Source organism: Myxocyprinus asiaticus, chromosome 21, assembly GCF_019703515.2.
Source record: "Myxocyprinus asiaticus isolate MX2 ecotype Aquarium Trade chromosome 21, UBuf_Myxa_2, whole genome shotgun sequence".
Taxonomy (NCBI): domain Eukaryota; kingdom Metazoa; phylum Chordata; class Actinopteri; order Cypriniformes; family Catostomidae; genus Myxocyprinus; species Myxocyprinus asiaticus.
Genome location: NC_059364.1, coordinates 19367415 through 19389406, shown reverse-complemented (window position 1 = coordinate 19389406; position 21992 = coordinate 19367415). Strand labels below are relative to the sequence as shown.

The 21992-nt window shown below is 42.0% G+C and overlaps 1 protein-coding gene across 1 annotated transcript in view; it reads left to right on the top strand.

Annotated features, from left to right (window-relative positions):
* unc5b (unc-5 netrin receptor B) overlaps positions 1 to 19553 on the top strand; it is a 98691-nt gene extending 79138 nt beyond the window's left edge. Inside the window, exons 9-17 of the mRNA XM_051647547.1 lie at positions 4364 to 4558; positions 9388 to 9750; positions 10371 to 10458; positions 12025 to 12193; positions 13278 to 13517; positions 13626 to 13775; positions 14628 to 14792; positions 15134 to 15312; positions 15451 to 19553. Of these exons, the coding sequence (XP_051503507.1) occupies positions 4364 to 4558; positions 9388 to 9750; positions 10371 to 10458; positions 12025 to 12193; positions 13278 to 13517; positions 13626 to 13775; positions 14628 to 14792; positions 15134 to 15312; positions 15451 to 15616 (1715 nt within the window). The 3' untranslated portion in view covers positions 15617 to 19553. The remainder of the gene's footprint in view (positions 1 to 4363; positions 4559 to 9387; positions 9751 to 10370; positions 10459 to 12024; positions 12194 to 13277; positions 13518 to 13625; positions 13776 to 14627; positions 14793 to 15133; positions 15313 to 15450) is intronic.
* Positions 19554 to 21992: the final 2439 nt, after the last annotated feature.

Sequence of the window (21992 nt, the reverse complement as noted above, 5' to 3'; positions counted from 1 at the left end):
CTTGAAAAAGTACAAAACCTTCATAACTTTGGACTGCAGTCTGCTGCGCCGCATCGACACGTCCTGTGTGTGAGACCTGTGCCTTTCGTACCCTCGAATGGCTTCAGTAAATGTTATATCACCCATCTTGTTGTCTCCCAAAACGATTACACCAGACTGTTAAACAGAAGCCCAGCTGAGTTAATTGGATAGCATGCAAATTAGGCTAATGTTAATACAACGATGTCTCAAAAATATAGCGATAAAATAACGTGCTGATCAATAATCAATATATCAATATTCTATGACAACCCTAATGATTACCATTTAGACATAACTTTTGGATGGACTGGTTGGTTGTCCTGGTCAATAGATTATGCAATATGAGCTAGAAAATATATTTGATACTAGGCACTTTTGTAAGTGTCAGTCTTAAATACATATAATTACTAAGTTACACAAATGTATTTATTTTTTTACATGCTGATTCCTTCTGCATCGCAGATGTATTTTTTAAACACACACACAGAAAAATGTGGATAATAATAATAATAATAATAATTCCTTACATTTATATAGCACTTTTCTATGCACTCAAAGTGCTTTATATAGTATAGTGGGACTCTCCTCAACCACCACCAGTGTGCAGCATCCACCTGGATGATGTGACCACAGCCATAGTGCACCAGTACGCTCACCACACACCAGCTATTGGTGGAGAGGAGAGAGTAGAGTGATACAGCCAATTAATGGATGGGGATTATTAGGAGGCCATGATTGAGAAGGGCCTATGGGGGCCTATGGGGGAAATTTGGGTTACACCCCTACTCTTTACGAGAAGTACCCTGGGATTTTTAATGACCAGAGAGAGAGTCAGGACCTCGGTTTAACGTCTCATCCGAAAGACAGTGCCTTTTTACAGTATAGTGTCCCCGTCACTATACTGGGCCATTAGGACCCACACAGACCACAGGGTGAGCACCCCCTGCTGGCCTCCCTAATACCTCTTCCAGCAGCAACCTTAGTTTTCCCCAGGAGGTCTTCCATCCAGGTACTGGCCAGGCTCAACCCTGCTTATCTATAGTGGACAACCAGGCAAGATCTGCAGGGTGATATGGCTGCTGGCTAAATATGCATTACTGGAAGTTGATGTATAATACATGTTCAGTCTTGGTTTAGAAATAGAGTTGTAACATTCTGGCAGGCTTGACTGGAGACAGGACAAGACCAAGATGTGTGAGAATCCAAGTGAAGATTTATTACAGTGCTGATATCCAAAACATGAATCCAAAACAAAATAATCATACTGGCAGAGGGTCAGGAGACCAGGACAGAACTGGTGGAGGGTCAGGAGACCAGGACAGAACTGGTGGAGGGTCAGGAGACCAGGATGGAACTGGCGGAGGGTCAGGAGACCAGGACGGAACTATTGGAGGGTCAGGAGACCAGGACAGAACTGGCGGAGGGTCAGGAGACCAGGACGGAACTGGCGGAGGGTCAGGAGACCAGGACGGAACTGGCAGAGGGTCAGGAGACCAGGACGGAACTGGCAGAGGGTAAGGAGACAAGGACAGAACTGGCAGAGGATCAGGATGCGGAGCTGCAGGAGGCGGAGGCCCAGGGGACGCAGCCACTCAAGGTAGGGACGAGGGAAGAGCTACTAGGGATGGAGGCTCAGCAGATGGAGCTGGAGGTGGAGTGGACAGAACCGCTGGAGGATCAGGAATTTGAGTCTCAGGGGCAGAGCCGGAGGTGGAGTGGGCAGAGCCGCTGGAGGATCAGGAATTTTAGTCTCAGGGGGTAGAGTCGGAGTTGGAGCGGGCGGAGCCGCAGGAGGAGCAGGGAATTGAGACTCAGGGGGTGGAGCCGGAGGTGGAGCAGGGAATTTAAACTCAGTGGGCGGAGCCGCTGGAGGATCAGGAATTTGAGTCTCAGATGGAGTGGGCGGAGTCACTGGAGGAGGAGCAAGTGGTGCCACTAGAGAAGCAGGCAGAGCCGCAGGAGGAGAAGTCTCAGAATGAGTAGACGGAGCCACTGGAGAAGTCTCAGAAGGAGCTGGCAGAGCCTCGGAAGGCTCCAAGAGTGGAGCCTTGGAAGGCTCAGAGGTCAGAGCTGCTGGGGATTCAGAGAGCTTAGAGTTCAAATCAGCTGGGGACTCTGAGGTCAAGGCACTAGGGAACTCTGAGGTCAAGGCACTAGGGGACTCTGAGGACAAGGCACTAGGGGACTCTGATGTCAAGGCACTAGGGGACACTGAGGTCAAGGCATTAGGGAACTCTGAGTTCAAGGCACTAGGGGACTCTGAGGTCAAGGCACTAGGGGACTCTGAGGTCAAGGTACTAGGGGACTCTGAGGTCAAGGCACTAGGGGACTCAGAGAGCTCAGAGGCCAGGGAAGCTGAGGATTCCAGGGGCAGAGCCATGGAAGGCTCAAGGGGCAGAGCCGTGGAAGACTCAAGGGGCAGAGCCATGGAAGACTCAAGGGGCAGAGCTGTGGAAGACTCGAGGGGCAGAGCCATGGAAGACTCGTCGATAACCTCGGAGAACTGAATGGACTTAAGGAACTGGACAGACTCAGGGGATGGGACAGGCTCGTCGACAGCCTCGGGGAACTGGACAGGCTCATCGACAGCCTCGGAGAACTGGACAGGCTCGGGGAACTGGACAGCTTCAGGGAACTGGACAGGCTCGGCTCGGGGAACTGGATAGGCTCATTGACAGCCTCGGGGAACTGGACAGGCTCATCGACAGCCACCGTGTTCAGGAGTGCTGGCAGTGACTGGGAAATGACCTCCATGGCCATGGGCACTGGCAGTGACAGGGGAACGACCTCCGTGGCCACAGTGAAGGTCGAACCACTCAGGAGTAGGGCAAAGTCAACATATTTTTGCAGAGTCCAATCTATTCCCCCTGGTGGCATCAAGGAATATATGGGCTCATTGAGTCCTGCATGGAAAAATAGCTTCAGGGAAAACTCTTCGAAACTCGCCCGGTGGCAGAGTCCACAGATTTCCACCACAAATTCCTCTATGGAACGATACCCTTGCCATTGACGAATAAATACTTGGGTCAAGTATTCTGTAACATTCTGGCAGGCTTGACTGAAGACAGGACGAGACGAAGATGTGTGAGAAGTACAGATTTTTTACAGTGCTGATATCCAAAACATGAATCCAAAACAAAACAAACATAAACGAATTGACTTGACTAAACTATAAACTTAGACTTAACTAGGAACCAAATAGACTGGACATGGAAACAGAGTTACAATCAGCAATACTCGACAAGGACTATAGCAAACATGCAGGCTTAACTGACAAGGTAAACACATGGCAAAGACAACCAATGACAAGACTTAACTAATAACAAGATAACAAGACTACTAAACAGGAACCAATAAAAAACAGAACTGATAAAAAGTTAACAAAACAATAAACCAATGAGAACAAGACACATGATTATAAGGGAAACAGGATATCACAAGACCAGATAAGGAAAATACAGAATTACAAACTAAAACTCTTAAATACACCTAGCGACCTCTATTGGCCGCTAGGGCAAATGTCCCAAGTGTAGCGAGTGCTTTTTAAAGACATTGAAGTTAATGACTGTGCATCTTACTGGCCCAGAGCAATCAATAGGGTAGCTTATGGTTGAAGTGATGCTAATATTCCAAGATCAATGTGACATGCGGGACTTGAGAGACCGAAAAATAACGCATCTAATTCGGCTTGGTTCCATTTGCTGTAATAAGTAAAGACGGCTGTCGGATTCACTTCTGTCCAGCCATGTTAGCCCTTTTGCCCTTCTCCCACTCTCACTCTTCACACAGCTCTGCCACGTCTCCACTATCTGTGTCTGATGTGTTTCTTAAAGGGTCTAGTTCTTATATTATCACCTGTGTGGTCCAGATAGCAGTTCTGACTATCCCACAATGCACTTTTAGATCCACAGCACCCCCAGCTGTTTGATAGTTAGGGGAGCAGCATGCATTCATACTTTTAGACTTCTTATTAGTCTCAGCCTCAGTTTATTTAAGAAGCTTAGTATTAAGTTAACTAGATATCCACGAGCAACCCATCCCTAAACGGCACATAAACACAAAACAAACTCTCTTTACATGCTAGTCAGACTGTCTCTTCCTGTCTAAGTGGGCAGCTCTTGGCCAGAATAAGCTGCAATCTGGACCAGACTTTATGTTGATGGTCAAAAGCCTGGCTATGCGAGACTAACCTCTTCTCCTCTCTCTATCTAATTTGTTTTCCTTAGATCATACAGTAATTTTATGTTGCATAACATATTTGTATTTATGTTGCATAATACATTTATATTGGTTAAAGGTTTGCGTATGTGAGTTTATAATTCTGTACCTATATGTGTCTCAGTTCTAGGCTCTGGTGCTAGTGTAGCAGTGTATGCAGGACTGGTGGGGGCTCTGCTACTCTGTGTGATCCTCGTGTTGTGTGTGGGCATCCTGGTCTATCGCCGGAGCTGCCATCATCTCCACGGTGAAATCACAGATTCCTCATCAGCCCTTACAGCTGCCTTTCACCCTGGCAATTACAAACCACCACGACAGGGTGAGACATCCATATATCTCATTCTCTCTTCCTCACATTCTCTGCTTCTCTTTGATATTTTTTTCTTTGAACTTGTTTTTTCTCTCCCCTCTTCTTCTCACTCCCACTTTTAGTCTCTATCTCCTTCTCTCACCCTATCAAACCCTAAACTCTTTCTTTCCTTGTATTTTAAGTTTTTAATCCTTTCTCATGCTGTCTCCTGCTTTTCCAACAGTATTTAATCTAACTTGTTTATGTGGCTCCTCTTTTAAATCCTCTCACCTTGTAATGCTCTCATTTTTTAGGCAAATCCTGTCATAACTTTGCAGCCTAACTAAAAACATTTCCTCTGTAAAAATTTTCAGAAAAATAAGAAATGCATGATGGCACAATATAACAAGAGAATGATTGGGAATAGTTTAAAATAGGAAATTTGGTTGTATCAATCATTGTCATTTTTGCCACTTAACTAATAAGGTTTTATTTATTTCATTGTAATTACAAGATTTCCCAACTAACAGTGGACATGTTGAATCTAATGAACATATGCAAGAGGAAAGGAACATTGCAAAACTCTTTACAGGTTCACATATCTCTAACAAGTTTGATGTCATGAATTTGATTCCCAGAAAAACACACATACTGATATAATGTATGCCTTTGTATAAAAAGTTGTTTTAGAAAAAAGCATTTTCCAAATGCATAATTGTAATTATAAACTGCTGTCCCATCTCCAAAGATTTAGACAAACAAATGTGTATTTCTGTGTTTCTTCAACCTTGGGCACATTCCCAGGAGTTTATTTTTTTATTTAAACATTGTAACAAGTTATTTTGGGCAATGGAGGAGACAGGAGGCAAGTGCCGGCAAGGTTTTTATTTCCTTTCGCCTCAGGTTCTGGGTAACTTAATGCATTCTAAACACACAATCAGGTCACAAAATAGTCTTTCTTGAACACACAGTCAGATCATCAGTAAGCGTCAAGCTCATACTCTCTCTCCCTCTCTCCTCTTCTCTGGTGAGCTGGTGGCCTTTGAGTCTCCCTCTGGCATCACTATAACGAGACAGGTGTTAGAGATAATTACAACCCAGGTGACGAGCCTTAGCTCTCTCCCTCTCCCGCAGACAGACGCACAACCACGCCCCCATCCCCACATATCCCTACCGCCCGACTGGGCAACATCCATTCTATTATGCCCATATCAAGCATAGTCTCTAATTCTTCCTTAACAACCTTTTTTGTGTTCAGGAAGGAGATAGGGCCGGCTACGAATCACCACCCCCGGGGTGGTCTCGATATGGTGTTCTATGAGGTTCGTGCAACCATGAAGTGGCGAGAACATGTCCATAAATTCCGTTTGCAAGCTGGCCACGTCTGTGAGCTGCGACGGTGAGAGGTGGTCTCTATTAGGGACTGGGGTGAATGAATTTGGTTTGAGTGTCACCGCTGGCCCAAGCTCCGCCCTCTCGGGGATTACCCTCGCTAGAGCCACAGGGACCGCCTTCCTCCACGGCCATACAGTACCTCGAATGGGGAAAACCATGTGGAGGCTTGCGAGACCTCTCGTACTGCAAATAACAGGGGATCGAGCCACTTATCCCAATTCCTGGCATCCTTGTGTACGAACTTACAAATCATGCTTTTAAGGTTTTATTAAATCGTTCCACCAACCTATCTGTTTGTGGGTGGTAAACACCGGTGCAAATTGATTTAATACCTAACAATTCATACAGTTCGCATAGTGAACGTGACATAAAGGTAGTTCCTTGATCAGTGAGGATTTCTTTTGGAATCCCCACTCGGGAGATAATTTTGAAGAGTGCCTCTGCAACACTATGTGCTGAGATGTTGCGCAGGGGTACTGCTTCTGGATATCGCATTGCACAGTCCACCAGAACTAATACAAAGCGATGCCCAGAACTAATACAAAGCAATGCCCACATGCAGTCTGTTCTAATGTCCTGACGAGGTCCATGGCAATTCTTTTGATGGGGACCTCGATTAGCAGTAGAGGGCGCAAGGGCGCTTTTGGGGTGGCCGGTGGATTCACCAACTGACATTCCAAAATGGGCCATTATTCAGTTGAGTGTTTTCTTGTGCCCTAAACACCATATGTCATTGGATTATGGTGAGCCGCCTAGAAGAGGGTTTCCCAACGGCTCTTCGGTACTAACAATTGGGTTGTATTTTCTTTCGTCTGAGTGTCCTGCATCACTCGATACAACCTATCTTTGATAATAGAAAAATACAGGTATGTGAGTGCGATGTCAGGTCGGAGTTGTTGACCATCAATTACTCTCACTTGGTCAAACACGTGCTTGAGAGACTCATCACGTGAATGCTCTAGAGGGAAATCCTCCTCAGGGAATCTCCTGAGTACGGGAACCCTCTCCCCTGCGTCATCATGAAGCGGAGCAGACGTAGACAGCCCTGGTACCACCTCTCCAGCCATAGCATCACACGTCACACACCGAGATAACATTTTACAGGACCCATCCACACATATTTCCCTTTATAGATTCTTAAACCCAGGCCAATTTGTTCCCAAAATCAGTGGATGGGTGAGGCGGGAATTAACCGCAGCCTCTACTCCATGGTTTTTCCCCTGAATAGTATCTCAGTGGTAACCACTGGATACCTGTGAATATCCCTGTGCACACACCGCACCCTTACCCATTTATTCATGCCCAATGCCCCATCTTGCACCAAGCATTGGTGAATGGAGGTTTGAGAACAGCCTGAATCCACCAAAGCTGGGTATGTATCCCCTTTTAGGCTTAGCAGTACACGATACACCCCTGCCCAATCGGGGTGGCATGCGGAGCGTCAGGGATCTGGTCCAGTGTCACCACCTCCATCGCTGAGCACTGATCCTGGAAGTGCCCTGCTTCCCCGCAGCCCCAGCAGACCGGCCCAGGCCTCCCTACCTCACTCGTGGGGGCGGTCCTGCCAACCTGGGAAGGTGAGCGGAGAGAGACAGAAGAAGAGGGAGACACGGGAAAGGACCCCTTAGTCCTGGGAAAAGGTTTGGGTGGGGTTTCTCCCCACCTCCAGGGAGCCGGAACAGGACGGGAAGGGGGTTGGGGGGGTGGTCGGTTGAGATGCAGGAGAGGGAGAGAGAGTGAAGAGAGAGAAATAGAATCTGCTACACTGCCTCCCGGAAATGCCGCCATGTAGTCCTCTGCCAGCTGGATGGCCTCTTCCAACGACACTGGGCGGTGGCACTGGACCCACTCGGCCATCCCACGAGGAAGCTGGGCAATGAACTGCTCCAGTACCACCAGGTCGACGATGTCCACAGCGCCACGGGTCCCCTCAGCCAGCAACCATTTCCGGCAAGCATCCCAGAGCTGTTGGGCAAAGGCAAATGGGCAGCTGTGTCTCCCGAATCTCAGGGATCGGAATTGCTGGTGATTTTGCTCCGGACTACAACCAACCCGCTGCAGGATGGATTTTCTTCAGATCTGAGTAATTGAGGAGGCTGGCGGTGGGAAGTTGTTGTGCTGCTAGCTGCGCCTCCCTGGAGAGAAGCAGCAACAAGCGGGCCGCCCACTGGTCAGGCGGCCACTTCCACACCTCTGCGGTCTTCTCGAACCAGTCGAGGTAGGCCTCCGGATCGTCATTTGACCCCAGCTTCATAAGGGTGACGGTGGAAGTGGGCTCCGAGGAGGTCACAGCGCCAGCCCCCTCTCTCTCGACCAGGCTCTGGAATGCTTGCCAGTCCTCAGCTTGGGCCTGGAGCAAGAGTTGGAACCGCTGTTCCTGCTCCAGGCATAACTCGATGAGGGCTTGTTGCTGGGTCTGCTGAATGCTGGCGAGGGATTTGATGACTTCGTTCAGCGGTGAAGATTCCATAGTGGCGTGGTCCTCCAAAATCCCAGGTTTTGGCACCAGTGTAATAAGTTATTTTGGGCAATGGAGGAGACAGGAGGCAATGAAGCAGTGCAGGCAAGGTTTTTATTTCCTTTAGCCTCAGGTTCTGGGTAACTTAATGCAGTCTATACACACAATCAGGCCACAAAATAATCTTTCTTGAACACACAGTCAGATCATCAGTAAGCGTCAAGCTCATACTCTCTCTCCCTCTCTCCTCTTCTCTGGTGAGCTGGTGACCTTTAAGTTTCCCTCCGCCATCACTATAGCAAGAGACAGGTGTTAGAGTTAATTACAACCCAGGTGACAAGCCTTACCGCTCTCTCTTTCCCACAGACAGACACACAACCACGCCCCAATCCCCACAAACATATTTCAACTTTTTGTTATATGAAGGTCACTTTAAAACTGATGATAAAACTTTTTACCAGGCCTTCAATTATTTTAGATACTTTTCAAATGCCTTTTTATATATAGATTTTACCATTTTAGCCTTGTCCCAGACCCAGACTGTCAATATTAAACTATAAAAATCCATTATAAAAGCACAAATTATTATGTTTAAACTGTGATTATCTTTACAAAGAGTGAAATAAACATAAACCACTTCAATATTTATCAAGTACATTTTTTTTATTACATCTATCCCACAGTTGTGGCATCATTTCTACCACACCAAACAATTTTGACCCTAATAAATTTCCAAAAAAGTGTCAGTGAAGAGCATTTTTGAGATGAAATGTGAGACAAATTATGTCTTATGAAAACGTAAAAAAAAAAAAAAAAAAAGGTAAATATCACTTTCCGATTACCAAATTATCAAAAAAGTGTGAAAATCTTATTTACTTGTGTAACTAAACTTTTATTTAGCAAACTAGAAATTATAGATGCAACCTGTCACTACACTAGTTGTGGAAGACCCATTGACAGAATAATGACAGAATAACTCTCTCTGTTCTTTACTTTACTTTTTTAGATAACCCCCATCTACTGCATCCGGCAGCCCCCCCTGACCTCACAGCCAGTGCTGGAACCTTCCGCGGGCCTCTTTTCTCTCTACAGCAGGCCACACTGGACTCTCAGCACAAGATCCCCATGACCACTTCTCCTCTGCTGGACCCACTACCTAGTCTGAAAATAAAGGTGTACAACTCCTCCACAATGTCCTCCCTCGAGCTGCCGACCGGCCCAGGCTCTATGGATGGAGAGATCATGAGCCTGAAGACAGTGGGCTCTGGAATTAAAGACCATTACGGGCATACTCTGCCTAGGGAGCCTAGTCACAGTGCCAGCGCCACAATGGGATCCCTGGGTGGCCGTCTCGCCATACCTAATACAGGTAATATGCTTTAAATGGGCCATACTTTACTCTTTTGTGGCAATTTTTGCCAAAGTCCACTTATAATGTAATGTTATAAAGTTTCTTAATTACATTGTAATTGATTATATAACCATTTTCCATCCTGTCTCTGACTCTTAGAATAAAAAAGTTGTTATTTGTTACTGTACCTTTAATAGTTCTATATGTAACTGACTTCTATTATGATTGGCTAAACATACTGTTTTGCTATTGTACTTTTAAGAGTTCTATATGTAAATGACTTCTGTTATTATTTGGCTGACTGTAGTGTAACATTATAGTTCACACTGTTCACACTGATTGGCATCATATACTGTAAATATATACTGTATAATATATGCTAAATGTGGGTGGTCGTACAGTATGTTAATGAGCACTTCCAACATCATAACCATCAAGTTCAAGAAACCCTCAAGTTTCAAAAAGTTTCTTGTTTGTTCTTATTCTAGTATAATTCTGTACTGTTTAGAATAAATAAACAATAGATTTTGCTCTTCTAAAAATGTCTGCATATGTTCTTATAGCTTATTTGATCTCACAGTGCACAAAACTGTCTGGGAACATATTAATTAAACAGTCATATTGTTTTTCCCTGGCAGGGGTGAGTCTGTTGGTTCCACCAGGGACAATTCCTCAGGGAAAGTTCTATGAGATGTATCTCATTATCAACAAATGGGAGAAAACAACGTAAGTCAGACACTTAAAACAGTTTCTCTATGCCCTGTCCCAATCATGCTGTCAGAGCCCTACATATAACACCTGCATTTATCTGTCACTTGGTGCTTTGGCAAAGTCCAGTTCAAAACATCTCAACAGCTCTTCTGGAGCAATACAGAAGGGAGAGAAAAATATTTCAAAACTATGACGCAGTGAAAAAAACAAACAAAAAAAAAACAAGACAAACAAATATGTCATGAAAACACTGAATGGTTGTTTGAGCTCTGACATTTTGCTGAGGCACTCCTTTTATGCTGTTTTTGTATTTAATGTCAAATATGAAATATATAAATGTCATTCCCTGTGCCTTCAAAAAACTACATAGCTTTGAGACTGCAAGCTTTGTGCTTCTCTGGGAAGTGTTTACTGTTTTATGTGCCATAAAGTTTTTCAATAAACAAGCAATTACTGTCAGAGCCATGGCCTTGCAATTAGCACATGTCCTCTGACGCATGTTTAATTCCAGCTTTTAAAATTTCTGGATCCACTCCCCCCATTTGTTCTGTACTTTCTCCACTATCCATTGAAATTAAAGTGGCAAAAGGCCAAAAAATAAAATGAGCAATTAACTATATATATGTGTGTGTATATATATATATATATATATATATATATATATATATATATATATATATATATATATAATCAATACCCTTATTATCTATGTATTTTTGAAAATAAAATTGGTTAGTTGACCCATAATATATATAATTATGTCCATAAACTTTTTTTTTTTTTTAATCATCAACATTTTAGGTTAAAATGTACATGAATGTATAAGGGAAAGTGAATAATTTAGGTGCTTTCATTGATTGAATCACCCTTTTGCCTTTTAATTAATTTGAAATGGCCTTTTGGTGTGACAAATTCATTTTTAAAAGTGCAAATATTATTTCAGTTAATTCAGACATAAAAGCTAAATGCATAATAACTATATAAGAATTAGTTGCTGTTTAAAATAGATTTAAATGGAGTATAATATGTCACATCACACATACTACTTTTGTATGTATCTAACCAGTAGCAATTTCTAATAAGAGATAGGTGACTTATAATAATGAAATAAATGTCAATTAACTGGTTAATTTATTAATGTAGTAATAAAGAATTTATTTTATAGCCTGTTTTGTCTCTTAAATTTGTACCAAGGCAAGCAGCATGAATATCATTGTGAATTAAAGGGATAGTTCACCCAAAGTTGAAAATTCTCTCATAATTTACTCATCCTCATGCTATCCCAGATGTGTATGACTTTCTTTCTTCGGCTGAACACAAATAAAGATTTTTAGAAGAATATTTCAGCTCTGTATGTCCAAATAATGCAAGTAAATGGGTACCAAATTTTGAAGCTCCAAAAAGCACACGAATGCATCATAAGTCATTCATAAGACTCCAGTGGTTCAATCCATGTCTTCAGAAGCAATATGATATGTGTATGTGAGAAACAGATCAATATTTAAGTGCTTTTTTAATGTAAATTTTGGATGAACTTCTGCCTGTTCACAGCTTTTGCTCTATGTCCTGTGTTGTCATCAGGTTACCATCAGATGGTAGTCAGACAGTGCTGAGTCCGGTGGTGAGCTGTGGACCCTCTGGCATGCTGCTTAGCAGACCTGTGGTCCTCACTCTGCCCCACTGTGCCCAGCTTGAGCCCCCAGACTGGACCCTTACCCTCAAAATGCAGAACCATCAGGGGGCCTGGGAGGTGAGGATAATATGTGAAATAGGATGGGGGGGGAATAGAGCTGTTAAGTTTGTAGCTCTAAACCTAGGGTTACCTCTGGAATTTCAAATGTGTTTTTAGACTTTAGGTTTTCGATTTATGAGTAAAATAAGGTCTGGGATTAACATTACTTTATAAGAGACTTTCCTATTCTATCAATTACACACAGTCATACCTCAAATGTGAATTTTGAAACATTTGTGTGCTTTTAAAACATAAGTTGCTACATATGGACTACTATATTTGTCCTGTTCGTCATGCACATTAACTTACATCCTTGTGGTAGTAGTAGTGCTTATATAAAGCAACGTGTTATCAGCTTACGTTTACACCGTGTCCTAACCAGACATGATAAGATTCCTGCAACAAACAATCAGTCTGTCCACACTGAATGTGAAACTGCTGGCACAGTCGTAGCCAAGCAGAACATGTTTAAAGTTTATTGTACTGTTTTGAGAAGCTGGATTTTGGACCACTGAGAATTCACAGTGGATGGGACCATCTGATGCCATGGCGCAGCAATTAACAGATTGTCACCTGTTGCAGTCGTGGCTGGTTAGGACACAGTGTAAACCACACAACGGTTTCTAAATGTGTGAAATTTATGTTGTGGAAAAAAAACAGGGAAGTCTCTTCAAGTAGTGTGACCAACAGACATTATTTTACTCATAAATAGGCATTTTATAAAAAATTCCAGAAGGAACCCAAGGCGAATAAGCCTTGCAGACTGGGCAACAAGTTGATGTCATGACTGAACACATCAGTAGATGAATGGATAATGACAGGAAATCTTGACGTCCTGATGATCAGAGAATCACTGAAAAAGGAGGGTGGAAAACAGTAAACAGTTGCACAAGATAGAGCTTCAGTGAGACCATGTAGACAGCAGGGAAGAGAAATTTGTAATAACTAATGATGTGCATAAATAAGTGTCTTTATGGAAGACAAGATAAATCAAGATATATATCTCTGACTAGCCCGGCTCCATCTGTTTAACTTTCACACACATCACATCATTAGCTAAATATAACAGTACCCTTTTTTGCATTCCCCTCCCTTCTACTAGGATGTGCTAACTGTAGGAGAAGAGAGTTTGTCGTCACCCTGCTACATACAGGTGGAGGAACAGAGCTGTCATATACTGATGGAGCAGCTGGGGACGTATGGTCTGGTGGGGCAGTCAGCTCCCCCTCGGCCAGCCTGTAAGAGGCTGCAGCTAGTATTATTTGCTCCTCGGGCCCCATGTCTCTCCCTGGACTACAGCCTGAGAGTCTATTGCATACAGGACACCCCACATGCCCTTAAGGTCAGTCTACCAGGCTGAAGTATTCCTATTAGCTGATTTCACAAAGAGAACTGCCAATAGAAGTTTTAGCTTGGACATAAACTTAATCTTGTCTTCTTCTACCTGCAGGAAGTGTTAGAGGTAGAGCGAAGTCTGGGTGGGGTTTTACTAGAGGATCCCAAACCCCTCCTCTTTAAGGACAGTTACCACAACCTGCGGCTCTCAATTCATGACATTCCTCATTCTCATTGGAGGAGTAAACTTCTGGCTAAGTATCAGGTGATAGATGTTCAGATAAACCCATCATTGTGTTACTGGTTCTAATATAGTCTTTTGTTAAAATACATTGTAGTTTATTTACTTAAAGATAACTTTATTTTATTTTTTATTAAATGAAAAATATCTGCTCTGGGTAGTATCTCTATTTTTAGGTAGCACACAACAAACATCACTACACATTTACATTTATGCATTTAGCAGACAGTTTTATCCACAGTGACTTACAGTGTAATCAGGGTATGCTTTTTATCAATTTGTGTGTTCCCTGGGAATTGAACCCATGATCTCGGCATTGCGAGCACCATGCTCTACCAATTGAGCTACAGGAACCCCTATACAGTATATTGCTTAACAGATCATTAGTTAGAAACTTCTTAAAGGGATAATTCACCCAGAAATGAAAATTCTTTCATCATTTGCTCACCCTCATGCCATCCCAGATGTGTATGACTTTTTCTTCAGCTAAACACAAACAAAGACTGTTTTGCAGAATATCTCAGCTCTGTAGGTCTATACAATGCAAGTGACTGGTGACCAGAACTTGTAAGGTCAAAAAATCACACAAATGTAGCATAAAAGTAATCCACATGACTCCAGTTGTTAAATCTGTATCTTCAGAAGCAATATGATAGGTGTTGGTGAGAAACAGATCAATATTTAAGTCATTTAAATAGAAATGTCATGAAATCTTTATTATTTGATAAGATTTTTTTATATATAGTCATATTTGAATGACAGGAACTACTCATCTGTTACGTTTATGAGTTACTAATGAAAGTTAAAGAAAATGGTACCTATTTGAATGACTCTTTAATCAAGCATGTACCACTTTGTGTACATTGTGCGTCCTAGGAGATCCCATTCTATCATATTTGGAGCGGGAGTCAGCGACCACTGCATTGCACTTTTAGTCTCGAGCGAGGAAGCTTGGTGGTTTCTCAACTCACCTGCAAGATCTGTGTCAGACAGGTGGAGGGAGAGGGACAGATATTCCAGCTCAACACTGACATCCAAGAAGTAAAGTTTCCAGAGACATAAGGGTTGCTACTTGTCAACAGAATTATCAGTTTTGCCATAGTGTTTTAGAAAAAAAAAAACATTTCCTTTAAAATATTTTCACACAATTAATTTTCAAAGATGCAAGTACTGTATATACAAATGTATTTATTTATTTGGGATGCTGCACTTTAAAATAAGGGGGTGCATTTGCTCCCTTAGTTTGATTTAATTTATTCTGTAAAGTCGCTAATATATGGCTTTATTTTTTTTATTTTTTTACAAACCAGCAAACCATTCTCAGACTATAGAGCACATGGCACTGACTGCTTTTCCTGTGTGTTTGGGTGTATCTTCTTCAGACTTTGCCCCCCCACTCCCCACTGCCAGCAGGTGGCTCCTGTCTGCCTTCATCTCAAGTGGGCACATATGCTTTCCGACTGCCTGTCTCCATACGGCAGAAAATTTGTGCCAGTCTGGATGCCCCCAGTGCGCATGGCTGTGACTGGAGAATGCTGGCTCGCAGCCTGGACTTTGACAGGTATTTTTACACCCTTGTACTAAAATTCATGTGTATCTTTCACAGCATGAAAAAAAGCATATTTATTCTAAATTATAAATGATTAGAATGTTTGCTCTATTCTTTTTCACATCATCTCTTTCCACATCTCTCCCCCAGGTATTTGAACTACTTTGCCACCAAACCTAGCCCCACAGGTGTGCTTCTCGACCTGTGGGAAGCTTGTCACCAGGGTGACGCAGACCTGGTCTCCCTGGCGACAGCTCTTGAAGAGATGGGCAAGAGTGAGGTCTTGGTTGTCATGACAACAGATGGAGATTGCTGATTGGCAAATCAAAAAGTGTGAAACTGGGATATATTTGCCACTTTAAACCTAGAATTAATGCAAGTGGATGGAAAGAAGGAAAATGTGTCAGATGCACAAACAAGGTTCCTGACCATCAGTACAACTTGCCTCTCGGTTCCTCGGTTCCATTGCGATCATGCAGAATCTCCCAAGGATTACAACATGGATGAGCTGGGGTCCAGCAGTCTGAATCATCTTGAAGTAATACATACTGTACCTATGTGAAGCAAACAGAACTATGCTGTAATCAGACAACAGAGATGTCATATGAATTAGAAAATTGTCACAAAAATTGTCCGTCTTCTTCAGTGCATTTGCTGGTGCGGTTAAAAAACACCATGTGAGCAGCTTATTAGTAGATGATAGATTTGTCATACTGATACACACTGATTCACTGTTACACGTGCAGATACAAATAGCGAGTGTGAGAGTACTGTCATGATCGAACAGCATTGCACATCGAGCCGCTGGCTTTGTTTCCTAGCGACCACTACATGCTTAAAGACACTGAGAATCGGTTTCCGGTAAATCAGCAGTGCGGCAAGCACCTCAGGAAATGCACACAAGCAGAACTATAGATGAAAACACAGATTTAAAAAAAGTCTTGCCAATAAGGAGCTACGATAATCTGCACTAAAATCAACAGTTATTTTCATAATGGCCTATGATTTCACATGAAACAAACCAGATAAATAACAGACAATGCTTAGAGTTGCTTCACTTGGACTTTTGTTTGAAGCATTATTTTCTGTGTTTGTCTTTTGAAATAGCATACAGGAATGGATTTCAGCATTCTCGTTAACAGAGGACCAGTTGTTTTGCTGGATTTTCTTCTTTCTCTGATCATACCTCCATTAGCCTCATAAATCTGGCTTTTCTTTAAAACAATCTTCTATTCGATCCATAATTTGTAATGCAGGAGAGCTTTCTGGTAAACTCATATTAGTTTCCTATAGGGAACGGACTTTTATAAGTTATTATCCCTATTTGTGGATCATTGTTTTTCACTCTTCTACTCGTAGCTGCTGTTCTGTTCATAATGTTTGGTCTCATTTGTTTTTTAAATTGCATTGTTGCATTGTCTCTGACTGAACACAGGCAGGATAGCAGAGAGCAGTATAAACAAAGGATAGTTCACCCAAAAATGAAAATTCTCTCATCATTTACTCACCCTCATGCCATCCCAGATATGTATGATTTTTCTTCTGCTGTTGAATACAAATTAAGATTTTTAGAAGAATATTTTAGCTTTGTATGTCCTCACAATGCAAGTGAATGGGCACCATAATTTTGAAGCTCCAAAATCCACATAAATGCAGCATAAACGTAATCCATAAGGCACCAGTGGTTAAATCTTTATCATCAGAAGTGATATGATAGGTGTGGGTGAGAAACAGATCCATATTTAAAACGTATTTTTACTATAAATTCTCCCTGCCCAGTAGGTGGCACTATGCACGAAGAATGCGAATCACCATAAACAAAAGAATAAGAATGTGAAAGGCCCCGTTTTCAACTGGTATTAAGATGAGTTTCAGGTGATCCGAACACATGTGGTCAGCCCTAAATGCAGGTCTAAACGGGATCTAAAACATCTTGCGATCAGATCACAGAAACCACATACAAATGTGGTCAAAAACGCATGTGTCCCCTTCGCATTTGAGGTGTACACACTAATCTGTCCTGTATGCATCCTGGCAGCAGTGAAGCACCACCCCGCACCTGTCAATCAACCACGGCACTAAAACAAGAGTTTAAACTTTGCCGTTTATGAGCAACTTTAAAAGGAAATAAACGTCCGATCTGAAAATTTTAAAAAGCGCATACATTTGCAATCATGAGTGCTTCACAGATCTTCTTTAGTGTGTATGATATCAACACAGATGACAAGCACAAACACCTGAAGCTCCTTTAATACAGGTAATCCTCTAAAATAATGGATAATTCGAACACAAGTGGTCACAGGGGACGCATTAAAGTGACCTGGTGTAAACAGCGATGTGTCTCACCTGACCACATGTGATTGGATCGCCCTACATGCATCGTTATACCAAGGGGAAATGGGGTAAAAGTGAAAGTGGAGCTTGATATTAAAAAATTATCTGTTTCTCACCCTTCTGAAGTTATAGATTTAACCACTGAAGTTATATGGATTACTTTTATGCTGCCTTCATCTCCTTTTAGAACTTCCCAATTTTGGTACCCATTCGATTGCATTGTATGGACCTATACAGAGCTGAAATATTCTTCTAAAAATCTTCGTTTGTCTTTAGCAGTAGAAAAAAGTCATACACATCTGGGATGGCATGTAAATGATTAGAATTTTCATTTTTGGGTGAACTATTTCTTTAAGATGTTTTTGTAATATTATATATGTGCATCACAAGTGAAACTGGATTATTTTTTTACTTTGTTTTTTAGGTTAAAGGGACAGAGTTCACCCAAAAATTTAAAATTCTGTCACTTTTTACTCTCCCTCTTGTTATTTCAAACCTGTATGACTTTCGATCTTCCACAAACACAAAAGGAGATGTTAGGCATGTTAGTCTAAGTCATCATTTACTTTGATTGCATAATTGTTTCCGTGCAATGAAAGTGATTGGTGACTAAAGCTGTCATTGTGCCTAATATTTCCTTTTGTGTTCCATGGAAGAAAGAATGTCATGTGTATGGAACAGCATGAGGGAGAGTATATGATGATAGAATTTTCATTTTTGGGTGAACCATCCCTTTAAATGTTCTTTGATCCTCATTGGGTAAGTGCAGTGCAAATATGCTGTGCTGTTTAATTGAAATTGCACGGGTGGTAGAAAGCCCTTTTCTGGGTTTGATGCCAGTCTGTTGTGCTGTTTAAGTTATAAATAGTAGCCTTGAGAGGTTGTGTAAGTGCACTGTTAATTGCACTATGACCCACTTGCTCCTTATTATTAGTTTAGATTTTTTGGTTTTAATGGGTTCCCCTTGAGTAAGACTTCAAGCCAGGTCCTGGACATCTTATTATCAAAAGTCATGTAATCAGTGCAATGGACTTGAAAACAGTATGCTTGGTTCATTTATTTTTGTTTTTCTTGACCTTTTCTTCAAATGTATTCAAATGTCTAGCAACAAACAAAAGGAAGTCTGCAGTGTCTGTCCATGCCTGTAAAGGTGTGAATTAAATAACCGAAGTGTTTGTTTGTGTGTGAGAGAGAGAGAGAGAATAGTGTGTGAGAGATTGTGTTTGCACCAACCTATGAGTCATTATAGTGCTACGGTATGTATGAACAGGCTTCATCATATGTTGTTACTCTTTTCCCATTAAAAGTACTATGCAAGTGCACAACAAAAGTGAATCTGTGGCCGTCTTGATGTCTCGTGTATGAAGTACATGGAATGGGATGCTTATATTTTTTACTCTGCTGATCACTGCTGTAACAAAGCTGAGGGGAAATGGGACCTCTCAGCAGTAATAAATGCAAACAAAATGATTTGTTTTGTAATTGGGGGTCAGGGATCCATGACCTCCCAGTCATTCCTCAACAACGAGCAGTTTGTTCAGAGGATTATTTTTAACATTCTACAGTACATGCAAAAGACTGCAAAAAACATTCAAAATCCCTGATGGCTTCAGAACTTTGAACCTTTAAATGGCTCTGAAATGTCTCCAATCGTCTCACCCAGTGTTACTGTACATGACAACGCCTTTGAGCATTTCACATGTGTGAAGCTGCTTTGGGTCTGCTTCTCTCTGGATGATAGTCGCTGTTCAAAGATGCTCACTTGTGGCTGAACTTAAATCTTTTTTTTTGTGCAGATGTAATTTTATATGAAAGAGGATGAAGTCAGGAGAGGTTTTTTTTTTTTTCATTTAATGCTGTAAAATACTACTGTACATAAATGTTTAGAATTCTTACTGTAACTAAATATAATTTTTATGCAATAAATTATATTTCCTAGTTTAACAAGACAGAAGTGTCTTCTTTTTTGTGTCAGACAATATTTTTTAAATGGTAATACAGCTCAAAAATGTCAGGAAAATCATTTGCTTTCATTGGAAATAATATATGTTCACTTAAAATGTTATTTAAAATGTTTTTAATAGAATATTCCTAATCACCTACCCAAGAGCATTGAGTATAATATTTATAACCTTTAGTCCTTTTGCGAGATAATACTGTATATACACTGATGAGCCAAAACATTATAACCACTCACAGGTGAAGTGAATAATGTTGATCATCTCCAAAAAAGGCCATGTCAGTGTCTGGGTAGGTTAGATTGTAAGTGAAAATTTAGTTCTCGTAGTCAATGTGTTTAATGCAGGAGAAATGGGTAGGAGTAAAGACCTGAGCGACTTTGACAAGTGCCATATTTTTATCTCTGAAATGGCATGGCTTGTGGGGTGCTCCCGGACAGCACTGGTGAGTTCCTTCTAACAGTGGTCCGATGAGGGACAAACCACAAACTGGCGACAGGGTGTTGGGCACCCAAGGCTCATCGTTACGTGAGGGCAGCGAAGGCTATCCCCTCTGGTCAGAACTGACTAAAGGTCTACTGTGGCACAAGTCACAGAAAATTTTAATGCTGGTTACGGGAGGAATGTGTCACAACACATAGTGCATCGCACCCTGCTGCTATGGGGCTGCGTAGCCGCACACCATTCAGAGTGCCCATGATGACCCCTGTCCACCATTGCAAGTGCCTACAATGGGCACATGAGCATTGGAAGTGGAGCTTGGAGCAGTGGAAAAAGGTCACCTGGTCCTATGAGACCCATTTTCTTTTACATCACATGGATGGCTGTGTATGTGTGCAGTGTTTACCTGGGGAAGTGATGACACCAGGATGCACTGTGGGAAGACGACAAGCCAGTGGAGGGAGTGTGATGCTCTTGGCAATGTTCTGCTGGGAAACCCTGGGTCCGACCATTCATGTGGATGTCAATTTGACACGTATCACCTACCTAAACAGTGTTGCAGGCCAGGTACACCCCTTCATGGCAATGGTATTCCCTGATGGCAGTGGCCTCTTTCAGAAGAATAATGTGCCTTGCCACACTGCACACATTGTTCAGGAATGGTTTGAGGAATATGATGAAGAGTTCAAGGTGTTGCCCTGGCCTCCAAATTCCCCAGATTTCAATCCGATTGAGCATCTGTGAGATGTGCTGGACCAACAAATCCGATCCACGGCAGCTCCACCTCGCAGCTTACAGGACTTGAAGGATCTGCTGTTAATCATTTGGTGCCAGATACCACAAGACACCTTCAGGGGTCTTGTAGAGTAAATGCCTCGGCGGGTCAGCGCTGTTTTGGTGGCACGCAGAGGACCAACAGCATATTAGGCAGGTGGTCATATTGTTATGGCTCATCGGTATATATATATATATATATATATATATATATATATATATATATATATATATATATATATATGGCTAATACAATGGTTAATTGTTGTTAGTGCCAACTGCACACAGCCCACCCTAAAAGACCTGCTACGGTGCCCCACCTTAGATCTTAGAGCTAAAGCCAGGCCTGGGATCAACTGACCTCAACACAGAGTTCTGACTCATAAACTTTACAGTTTGAAGCCAACAGCTGTTTCCTCCTCTTTGTTCTCAAAGAAACGAGATTATGGTCATGCCATATGAAGCTTTTGGACAGATTAAATGTATTGCAGAGTGAGGAACCTGTTCCCCACAGTCTTTATAGACTTGTTACAGAGATGTGGACAGGATGCACACTTCCGTTTATATGTGAGATAAAAGTGTTCATAATGCCCTCGAGAGAAAGCAAGAGCGATTGAGAGAGAAGAGTAAAAAGGTTTTTAGTGTCTCAATATTGCCCTCAGCAGCTGCAGTGGGCTTTTTGGTTTGAGCAAAAGGCCTGTTTCATCATATGGTTAAAATGGTTGAATAGACATGTAATTATATATTGCTTTCTACTCCCGGTATCAATTCCATCTGTCCCTGGAGCAATTCACAGGCTCTTTCGTAACGTAACAAATGCCTACACGAATAAATTGTCAGACATCCATTCAGTCCAACCCTATTATAAATCCGTTCAGCACAAGAAGTTATTTATTATCCAAAGAATTACGTCTTACTTATGGATTTGAGTTGGAATATTATAATAATTTTTCCAGGTGGAATTATTTTACACGGATTAACTCACGATTATTCCATGTAAATTTAGAATTAAAAACGGAAAACTAATCTTTTAAATTACACGCTCGTAATTTTTTTTGGCTTGAATTGTTTAAGTGGGTAAACTCAATTGCGTTAAGTTGTCATTTACTGCCATCTTCTGGTAGTTCAACGAACTACACAAGACAAAATGTAGATCGTACAGAGGCCACTGGACAGGTAGCCTAT